The 11476-nt window shown below is 42.1% G+C and overlaps 1 protein-coding gene across 1 annotated transcript in view; it reads right to left on the bottom strand.

The window, feature by feature from the left end:
- arhgap32a (Rho GTPase activating protein 32a) overlaps positions 1–11476 on the bottom strand; it is a 30819-nt gene that overhangs the window by 14744 nt on the left and 4599 nt on the right. The window contains exons 2-7 of the mRNA XM_034701326.1: positions 7499–7612; positions 6506–6611; positions 4911–5002; positions 4557–4641; positions 990–1076; positions 68–205 (exon numbers count right to left, since the gene is read on the bottom strand). Of these exons, the coding sequence (XP_034557217.1) occupies positions 68–205; positions 990–1076; positions 4557–4641; positions 4911–5002; positions 6506–6611; positions 7499–7587 (597 nt within the window). The 5' untranslated portion in view covers positions 7588–7612. The remainder of the gene's footprint in view (positions 1–67; positions 206–989; positions 1077–4556; positions 4642–4910; positions 5003–6505; positions 6612–7498; positions 7613–11476) is intronic.

The raw sequence follows: 11476 nt of genomic DNA, 5'->3' as shown, positions 1-11476 counted from the left end.
TCTGTTTTTAATGCATGAGTCATTTATATCACTAATTAGAGATTATAAAAGTGTAGTTCTGTCGTACCTCAACAGGGTCCTTTAACGTGTCGTTTCGTGGCAGCTCAGTGAGCTGAGAGTACCGTCGGTCATAGATACACAAGTGCAGGTGTTTGTCCAGCACACGGAAGTCTTCGTAGGATCTCTTCACTAGCCAGTTCTTGCCCTAACAAAGAGAACAAACAGAACTTTTGAAGAACTGAGGAAAGGAACATTTCATTTAGTAATTTAAAACCAGTCAGTGTTGTCCTTTGAAAATCAACTTTCCTGTTTGGTTACATTTATTCAATAATTTATATGATGATCTATAGCTTGTCTGTCTAAAAAATACCATAAGAGGTGTTATAATTTAGCCAGACAACTCTTGTTTTAATGGTTTGAAATTTGTATTGCTGCAGCCAAGCATTGCTTTGTGTTTGGCATCTCTGACCTCAACACTCCTCACAGATTTACCTTACATACAGAAATGTAAGGAGTTATGAGATAGTATCGTAAAGCCTCTAGCCAGAGTCTGTAGGTGAATACTGTGGAGGTGGTGTGACTGTAAGTTTGAGCTCAGCAAGGGAGAGAATGGAAATCTTGAAGCTTGAATAGGACCACCAAACTAGGAGGACACATTTGTCTGGTGATTGTGAGAATGTTGAAGTGTGAAAGCAGGGCAGCCCCAATGTCTTTCCCAAGCTGGCTCCATCAAGGACGGCAGGTTGTTTCCTTAGTCGACCATTACGACCCACTGTATAGGTAGGTGGATGTGTCATTTGAATTTCTGTTTATACTTTTCTTACTTATTTTCCTTACTATTATTGATATATATTTAAAAGAAAATGTACACTCTTAAATCTTGTACACGATATTTTTGTTTTACACTTAAAAGCTGAAATAAAGAAAAGACTGAGCAAAAAAATCCCCCCAAATAAATTGGGATGTAAAACGGTGTGTTGTGATTTTACCTGGCACGTGATCTGGACCAGAAAGACCAGCTCTTTGGAGTCCAGACCAGCCTTTGGTCCTTCACTCTGCCCCTCTGCGAATGCCAACTACAAGAGAAAAGACCCAAAAAAAGAGAGAGAGATGAAAAAGGTTAATACGGAGAGGGCCCACATTCTGAATAATGGATGTGTGTAATACAACTACCTCTATGTGTGTGACCTGGTGTACAACATGAACATCATGTCCGACCTCTTTTTTATCCATTAAAAAGTAAAAGCTCTCTTACACTGAGCAGAAAGGTTTGAGTGGAGATACAGTAAAGACTCACAACAAAGAATTGTGGGTAGTGAGAAACGCCTTTGAGTTTTGTTTTTGGGGGGTGGGACAAACGGTAAATTTACTCTGCCAACAGCAGAGAAGTGATTCATATTCTCACTCCACCATAAATCCTGCAGTATGAAATGTATAATAGATAAGCTGCTAAGGATGCAGTGCTGGGGGGCGTGGTAGTTTTAGCTTACTTTTTCTTCTTCCCCCCATCTCAACAATATTCCATATGCCCCAAAAACTGAGATGATCAAAGCCCTGAAGGAGTTTGGGAATACATTGATAGACATTACTGTAGAGGAGACTTCAAAGGCCTGAAAGCCAAGGGAACCTCTGGATATTTATAACTGTTAGCAACTCATCCAGATACACTGTTACACAACACACATCGACCCAGTTACTGCTCGACAGCAGTACAGCTAACCAGGCTGACAAGGAACGCACACGTAGAAAACTTTTCTTTAATAAGTCATGGTGGAAGAGCATTAACTTAATGTAAGGATTTGTTTGCCTGCAATAGGATCCTGAGTGAGGTACTGATGCTGTACCATGAGGCCAAATGCATGATGGGAAGCGGGGATCTTTTGTGATCAAACAAAAAAAAAATGGTTGACAATACCTAATTATTCTGAAACAAAGTGACAGCTTTTATTACAGGCATGCAAGAGCATCACTTCCTATATGATGCTCACACCTCAGTGGCTACTCCTTTCAAAATAAAAAAAGCTAACAGCTCTAATTCTGACCCCCTGTGCAGAAATATACTAGCATCATGTCATATATTCACAAACATCCGGCAACAGAAGCTAAAAACTCCCATAAATCATCCACACATGCAGGTTACCTGCCACTAAGGCATCTCAGATATCCATCCGCAGCTGGAGGATGTGGCTCTCCCTTTGTGTGAGGAAAACCTCAGCGAGCTCCTCCAATGATCCAAGTCTTTGCAGAGGGCAGCAGACTTTCAATGCTGCACCTCACTCCCCCTGCCGCCTTACGTACATACCCTCATTCACACAGCTTACGATCAGCACGCGCTCTTTGCTCTTCTAAAAGCACAAATATGTAGAGGATGCTTCCCGCTGTGTGTCTTACCCCCCTTCCTGCATGCCTCTTTTCCATCTCTACCCCCTCCTTTCCCACCCCTCTTCTGCACTTTCCCCCCCTCCCCCTCTCTTTCTCTCCCTCTCTCTCTCTCTCTCTCTCTTAACCACTCTGCTTTCTCCAGTGACAAAGAGGGGGGTTTGGCAGTAAATGGGCTCAACCGGGCACACACAGATGCTCAAGCTCATCCATCACACAGAGGCAAGGCTGCACGAGCGAGATAGACGAGGCTGCTTCATTTCAAAACTATTCTCATTCATTCCATGCTCAAGGCGAGACTGGAGCTAATCTGGAGAGGGATCAGTCTGGGAGGCTGCAGACAGAGGCGGTCTGCCATCCTTGTGCTATTCTGCGATTAGGATACACGAGACTCGCTGAGCACACTCCCTCTCTGCTGCCACAAATACATCGTGGAAGATGCAACAAGATTCAAATCTGATTAAGTCAATAAACTATAGTAAATAGAAGAAACAGCATCACACTGCGCAGTGGCACATGCCCACTACATGTTTGTATTAGTGCAGACAGTGCATGCAGCTCTCAGTGACACCGTCTCCCCAGACTCATAATTCTCTTTCAGCTCAGCTCGGCTTTTATTCTCCCAGTGGAGCTTTTCAAGGTCACCAGGACTGTTACGCTGCTTCACGTGCCCCCACTTAACTGATGGAGCCATCACAGTCACGGCAACCACAGCAGGACGTCAACCCATCCGACTGAGGGCATCGTGGGATTTAAGTCCCGTCCAGTCTGCCTCACTCTAGTCCATTAATGCTGCATGTAGGGAATCAGCCCTACAGCATGCAACACACTGCTCCTGCTCTCCTTTGTGCTGAGCTCCATCAGCAGCTTCTTGGTCGGAGAGAGACAGCTGCTGCACTCTGCTGGCAAGAAGACTTAACTGCACGGAGGTTAAACTAGCAGATAACAGTCGCTTCCAGACATGGCTGAGTGAATGCTAGTGCTTCACTGCTTGTCATTATCACTGCTGCAATGTGCAGTTTGTTCAGCATTAAAAAGTCAACCCGTCCATACTTTCTTTTTGGTTGATATGGTAAGGAGATATTTATATCTGCAGCTGCTGCTTACAAGTTGCAGACATTCTCTAAAGTTTACTAAAGTTTATGAAAATGAGCCAGAAAGAGTTTACACTTTGAGAATATCATGGGTTTTGCAGGTATCTGGAAGTGTCGGGGTGCAGGTTTAAGTCAGTGGCTGGAGATTGTTCCCTTTATACAGGGGTGATAATCCTCAATGCAGGGGTTGCTGGTTCAATTCCAGACCATGGCCCTTTGCTACATGTCATCCTCCATTCTCCTCTCCCTACTTTTCCTGTCTTTCTATGGCTTTCATTTCCAATAACTTTGTGGGAAAAAAATTAAGTACTGCAATTCATCCCTAAGAGGAGCATGCATAAGCTACCTTTACCATGGCCATTTATCATAAAATCATTAGAAAAATGTCACTTCAAATAAAAACAGTCAAGCCAAATAAAAAGCGTCTTATTGTTTAAAAGAATACGATACAACAATGACCTCAAACTGCCTTTAACTGTCATCATATTTTCTCACACCTCCTGTTGTTTTGTTAGAACAGGTTTTCACTTTCAAAGTGAGTCATCTAAAAGTATTCCTGGATAGACTCAGCAATCTATCCAGGAAACCACTGTATCTCATTTACTCACTGCCTGACTCACCGTGCCCCCTCAGTGAAATTAATAAAGTGGTTTTACAGGTGTAAAGAGGCCAGATGAGTCTGACATTAATAAACTGTAATACCGAGGATTAACATGCCGCTGCAGTCAGATCATGGCTTTAATAGGAATGAAACCAATAAACCTGTTATAGAAAAAACATAATGATTTATGCAAAACAGAAAGTAATAATAATTGGAACATGAATGTTTTATGGCACTATAATGAAAGTGAAAGCCTGTGGTACTGCAGGAGAAAAAAAGAAGGGCGCTGCAAGTAACGAGGGAGGGGCCGGCAAGAAAAGACAAACAAATGTATTGATTAAACTGCCACGTCGCATTTCAAGACTGATGCATTTCCAGAGCAATTCACTTAAATGTCCACTGAACTCGAGCCAAATACACAATCACTAAACATAGTGACTCCCTGCTGCTGAAGTCACAGTGTAAGTATTTTCAGGGCTTACCTGAACGTTGCCAAAGTCAACAGTCTCATAGTGGAAATGGGCACACTCTGCCAACCTGGGGAAGTGACCCTTGGGGAACGTTAGCCTTTAAAAAAGACAGAGAAACATAGCACAACAGCAGCTCATCAGTATTCACCACACTGACACTATGATGGAGAGAAAAGCAAAGCAGAAGAGGGAAGAGAGAAAGAGATCAGGCCAGTGTGTGTGAGGGAACGGGGTTAGAAATGCAGCAGACTGAATTGTCTGTCTGTGCCACGCCCATTGGTTTATAGGTCCTCATTTCCCTGGCCTGGATAAGAGGCCTGCTTTACAGCCCATAATAGCAGCAACACTGTCACACTGAGCACCTACTTCTTCACGTTCTTGACCTTCATGCTAGCCGTGCTGACGCAGGAGCGCAGGAGGGGCTCAGCTGGCAGCTCTGTGATATCATCGCTCCTCACCTGCCAAACGGGGAAAGCAGACATCAATAACTGTCAGTTATTCACTCGACAGCTGATGGAGGAAAAGATTACTGTCAGGAAGAAATGTAGTGTTTCAGATATGTGTGCTAATACTATGATACTGCTTTTGTAATTGAATGCTACTCTTTAATGTACTGAGCTGTTTATGTATGCTGATGGTGTATACACCATACACCATACATCATGATTCACTAAGTCATATTTCATTTTTGCTAATAATGTATATAACCAAAGAAAATAGTGGCATTAAATATAGTAACATTGTTTACCCTATATTACTATATTTAATGCCACTATTTTCTTTGTTTATGTATTGCGCTTGTGTTTTAAGTTGTTTTATATGTTGCTTATGGTATAAGTGCCATTTCTACTATTATAAGATCATGTAATATTTTGCTTTGTTAAGCTATGTAACATTTTTCAATGCTGAAGCCATGTTGTTTTTTATTTGATGCTCATGCTTTTATGCTATCAAATGCTAAATAATGTATTCTTGTGTAATGTAATGCCATTGTTAGAGCAATTGAGTTATTTGAGTGTATGTGCCTTTAATTGTCATGCTGCAGGTAATTGGTGCTGCTAAATGGGAGCTACTGAGCATGTGCGATGCAATGTGTGCTTTCATCTGAGCAGGACAAGGAGCCACATATTTTCTAACCGTAGCTCGTTTTTTATTTTTTGTAGTTTTCACAGTTTTTTAAGTTAATAGCCACGAGAGAAGTGATTTTGTTTGTCAATATTTTTTATAAATTCTCGGTTTGTTTAATTTTATACAACATTCATTTCATTTTTAGGAATCCTATTTTACAACGCACGAGTCAGAAAGATCACGTCCTGCAGAAGTGCAAAAAAGTTTTTTTTCCTAAAAGTTGCCATTACAGCCATGATACAGAACTTAATTTTAAGACAATATCATTAGAAATATTATTCTTTGACATGATACAATGATTACCATATTACTGTAATATCTTTTTCTAAATATTATATATTACAACACATTTGCTGGTTCATAAAAATCTTTGTGTGTGCTGCATCAGAAAAGAGTCCACTGCCCAGATCTTTTGTCCCTCATCCAAGAGACATTCATTCTAACAGGAGGGTAATGATGTTAAGATAGAGCCCCTGAGGAGGATTAGTACATAAAACCAGAGTATCCAGATGTAAAATGAGGGGGAAGGGTGATGACATCACTTGTCTGCCACAGTATTTTTTTAACAAGATCTCTGCACTTACTTTTATCCAAACCTGAAGGTGAGATATCCTCAAATGCAGCTGAACACCTGCTCACACCGCTGTCATTGCAGTCAATGACTCTCACACGACTGAGCCTGACCTTAGCGGTGGTTACATCATAGTTTCAAACTTTTGCAAAACCAACACAGCCTCATTGAAGTAGGATGACATGTCAGTTGGTGTGTGTTTATGTTTTGTTTTTTTTCTTGTAAGGGATGACGTATGTGTGTGATGTGTGTGGGTGTGTACCATGGCAGTGGATGTCTCCTGTGGCTGTATCTCTTCTGGAGGATTGTTGTTGGTGGCATGAGGTAAGGCATCGTCTTTGTCCAGGTCAGAAGTCTGTAGCAACTCTCTGAAGACACACACATACCGGCGCAAACAAGAATTAAAAACACAAGAAAGGTGGCATGTCATCCATGTAGTGTGATGTTTAAAAATCACATTTGTAGTTTTTTCTAAATACACCAGAGGGAGCAATTGAGGGGGATGAATCCACAATATGTGTGCTGGGCTTAAATCATGACACTGCATTGGTATGGCCTAAAAAACATCATGTACTTTTATTTGAGGTGTGTGAATCTCTTCTATTTGGGGCAAATGTGCCAGTAAAACACCAAGACATAAGCACATTATACATGAAGACATAGATGGGAACTAATCTTAGCTAAATGGTAGACTCTTTAGGCTAGGGTCAACAAAAAGCCATGGTGTCTTTTGTATGCGCTCAGGGAGGCAATGCTTCTCTATTCAGAGAGTCATAAAGGCAATCCACCCACAAGGGAGTGCTTCACAAAACCGTCACTTGAAATGTGACTCAATGTACTCGGGAGTGGAGGGTGAGGTACATTCAGTTCAACTTTTATGTGCAACAAAGAGAGAGGGAAGAGAGACCTTGGATTTGTCACAGAGATTCACCGTTATGAGATCAGTATATGGGGCCAGGAACACTGACACGCAGTTTAATTTATGTAATCCACAGTGACAGAAATAATTACAAAGGGATGATATAAATGCAAAGGAAATGCACTAAGCTAAGGAGCTGATGAGGCTGAAACAGGAACATTTCTTCTCTCTGAGAACAGTCATTTATCCGTCCTTACATCACCCTGCTCCTGCATTTAATCATGTGTAAAATATACACGCAGCCACATGCACACATACTTTTCTCCCTGCACATCATTACTGCTTTACCCGATTATGATCAGCTAACATGGAGCTCCGAAAACGAGAGCAACTTACCCTTCAAGGACGTCACCACTTCCTGGTTCACCCTGGGGTCCTGAGGCAGCATTCTCAATCACCGCGGCAACCACACATCCAGCCTCCATGATGCTGCCTGACTGCAACAGCCCGCTGTAGAGAAATGTGACAGGGAGGGAAAGAAAGAGAGCCAGGATTGGTGGGTGCTTCAGAAAAGGAGGGGACAGGGAGGAAGAGTCCGATGCAATGATGCCGCCAGACGTCAAACCTACTTGAGGCTGCAGCGCCTCGCGACTCTCAAGGCTACAATCCACCGAGCCCAGACTGTAATCTATGATGACATCATGCTACAGCGCCGCAAGCTGCTTCAGTGATAATGCATGTCAGGCTGCAAATTCATGGGATGGTTTCATGAGAATATTAGCTCGTCTTGAGGAGAGCACTGACAGGTTTTAGCTGGAAACAAGAGAAATACTCATCTCTTCCTGAAGGAAGTGTCAGGATTGTCATAGCTGCTTCAGAACATGTTCCTGATGAACATGATGCAGGATTAGAGTTGATTTAACACCTATGATTATAATTATCTTTTGAATATTTTTTGAATATTTTATGGTGGTGTCCCTCTAAAAAAACTGGGTCAACTTGAAACAGGTCAGATAATTGATGATCTGTTGATTCTTAAAACATGATAAACAAGACCCACATGAAAACCCAGGCTCACTTTGCATTAACTGCAAACCTGCATGTTTTAAATATGACATACTTTAAGTTTGGTCAGACACTATTACCTAATCTGTTGGCCCTCTCTTTTAAAGGGGCATTTTGCCAAAATGAAGTCTTAAGACTCTGATTTTATGTTGTGCTCACATGGTGCTCATCCATCCTCATCCTGGAGTCTGGAGCTAACCCCGGCTCACATTAGGGGAGAGGTGCAGTGTACCCTGGAGGGCTAACACAAATAGACAGACAACTATTCACATTCACCCTGCGGGTAATTGAGATCATTTAGACATCCACGTGCTATTTGGAGTCACATTGTCTTCCCAACCTGCACTATTGGAGGGAGCTCATTCAGGCACAGGGAGTACATGCTAACCACAGCTGTCATCTGTCTTGCTGAGAGACAACAATGACACATCACTGCTGTGCCTTGGATGGTGTATAACCCTGTGTTAAATCAGATTACTGCCAACTAACAGACATGCAGAAAACCCAAGGCCACATCCATATCAGGAAGTACTTGCTATGTAGACTTGCTTTTGTTTGTTCTTAACCAGGGTTGTTTCTGTGGTTTGTGCTAGACTATTAGTCTGAGTTAGGAGATTTTATTAGTTTGAGCATTCAGACCTTAGACTGCATTAAAAAAGGTTGTCTAAGTGACATCACCCACTGGTTGCTGAAGATAAGTTATAAAGCTCAAAGATGATGGTAGCCATATTGGAAGTGCTGAGTCATGCTAAAATTAGGCCAGCATAGAAGTCGACAAGGAGGTGGTGTTGAAGCTATAGCCTCACTGCCTGGCAAACAGCTACAACATATACACCCGTCGGTCAAATCAGCCACATCCTTAATTATATATATAATTATACATAACTCTTAGGCTCGATATGATCAAAACAGATGGCTTATAAAAAATTCAAACACTGTACAGCTGTTATGAAGAAAGGAAAAATGAGGTATTGAGAGCAAAACTTGTTTTTTTGTACCAGGCTTTAAACATGTTTAATCTACTGTAAAAATTAGCTTTTAGATCTGGGCTCTCGTGGGGTGTTCTTGGCATTTGAAGCCAGCCTCAAGTGGACACTTGAGGAACTGCAGTTTCTTTGCCCGCTCAGTTTTAACACCAGAGGTTGCCACTTGATCCGGACACGTTTCACCTGGCGCCGGTGGCGTAGAATTGTGTATGGACTATATGGACGTGTCCCTACCAATCTCAAACGATGGCTGAAATGTCCCCACCAATATTAAGGTTGAAGGTGGAAAAATGCGCTACATGCGGCATGCAAAGGGTTAAATCCTTGCCTCCCAAATGCGTCTTTGAGACCGGTCTGTTTTTTGATTGGCTTAGCTCCCTGCAGGCTGTTTCGCTTGCAGGTTTCGCCAGTGTTGATGGCGCACTCATGTCTGAGGATGTCGGCAGGCAAGAAAAGAAAGATGGACATTAGAAGCTATTTCAACAAAGTGTAAGTCACCAGAGGAAAATAGTCCCCCGTTATAGGCAACCGCTAATGAATGCAAAACATTGTATGGCCTATGTCCCCACAAATGTCAAAATCAAACCTACGCCCTTGCCTGGCGCTCATTGATAATGCCCCTTGGAAATGTGAAATTGACTTATAGTTTCCAGATTTGATTTTCCAGATAAAATCACATTTCCCCTTGAAATACCGTTAACTAGTCCAAACTTTTACAAAGAAGTCTGATATTTGCCCCTTTTTTCTTCATGGATAGATTTCTACACGTCTTGATCACATTCAAGCCATGAGGAGACTGATTCTTGAAAACTGTCATCCCCCTCACTCTTACACACCCACCTTGTTTACTTCTCCTCTCTTTATGTACTGTAAACACAGGGCACATACAAATGTCCTGATGAGGCGAAAAAAAGACTCTCCTCAGTGCTCCTCCACAAGCTTCCCATAACTCCTTTCCAAAATGTTTGAGGCTGATTAGTGTTAAACAATGACAGGGCACAAAACAGGGTAACAAGTAGACGCATCAGCAACTACTGGAGTAGCAGTTTCCCACCAGCCCCTCTGGCCCGTAGCCTCATTGAGTTGCTGTTGACAGACTTCCACAAAACCTCCTGACTCAGCAGAATGTGAGCAGGCAGACATGAATACAGGCCACGTCGGGCTCCACTCTATCCTCATCTCTTACTGGATCTCCTCTCTAACAGACACTATCACCTTGCTAGAGAAGAGCCAAAGCTCACACAGACAGGAAATTAATTTAATGTGGAGTAGTGCTACAGGAGGTACTTGTGGAAACAGAATTGGTAAAGCTGAAAGAATAAGCACTGTGTCACAAAATGATGCAGAACTGGAATGACAGGAGTACTTGGAACATAATTAGCACATTTTGGTGGGGCTTAACTATGCAGGATAAGTCAGCAGTCATCTAGAAATGGTTATTATCTCTTCCTCATTCACAATATTTTGGTTATGTGAAGCTAATGGAGGACATAGATTCCTAGCTGCAGCAAGAATTCAGTGATAAATGTTCCTTGATACACAATACAATGCCCGACCTTGCTGATTGTACCACATCAGACAGACAGTCAGTCTTTTCAAGTGTAAGAACCCGCTGTACTTCACATTGCAAAGGAAGATGGCTTGATTGCTAAAAAGATTTTTGTTTTTATCTGAAAGACTTTACTGAAAAAGAGCCGCAACCAACAAAGAGCTACAAATGAACACGTTGCTCATCTTATAGGTGGTACTACAATACATCAAAAGTAGACTATTTTGGAAATGCCCCAAATAGTCTGAGCTATAAAAAGGACCAGGTTGTCGTAGCTGTGGAAAAAAACTCAAGACTTTAGAAGGTGATCTTGTGCCGCATGTGTTATTGACCATGGCAGTGATAAATGGGCGGAACATGCTGACACTGTGCAGCATCACAGGTGAGAAATAGAACAATGTCAATGAGGTGTCTGGAATCCCTTTAATGTTAGCCCACATTTACTGTTACTCAGGCAGACATCTTTCTACCTATCTGTCAGTCACATCCTCACAAAAGACTTCCAGATGCAACAATAAAGACGCTCCTCTACCTGTCACAAAGCGGAGAGAGAGAGAGAGAGAAAGAAAGAGAGAGAGACATTTCTCTGATGTCATGAGACTGAAACAGCACAGGAGGATGTCACCCTGGTATCAGATGGCCTACATGGCGCTTTCATGAAAAAAATAGGGCAGCCTACACAATCTTGCAAGCTGTTTATGAAACTGGTATTAGCTAGTGTGTTGACATGAAGAACCGCTTCCTACATATTTGTAGACACGAACACACAGCAGA

This window comes from Notolabrus celidotus, chromosome 14, assembly GCF_009762535.1.
Source record: "Notolabrus celidotus isolate fNotCel1 chromosome 14, fNotCel1.pri, whole genome shotgun sequence".
NCBI lineage: Eukaryota > Metazoa > Chordata > Actinopteri > Labriformes > Labridae > Notolabrus > Notolabrus celidotus.
The sequence above is the reverse complement of the archived record's forward strand: the minus strand, read 5'-3'. Positions and strand labels throughout refer to the sequence as shown.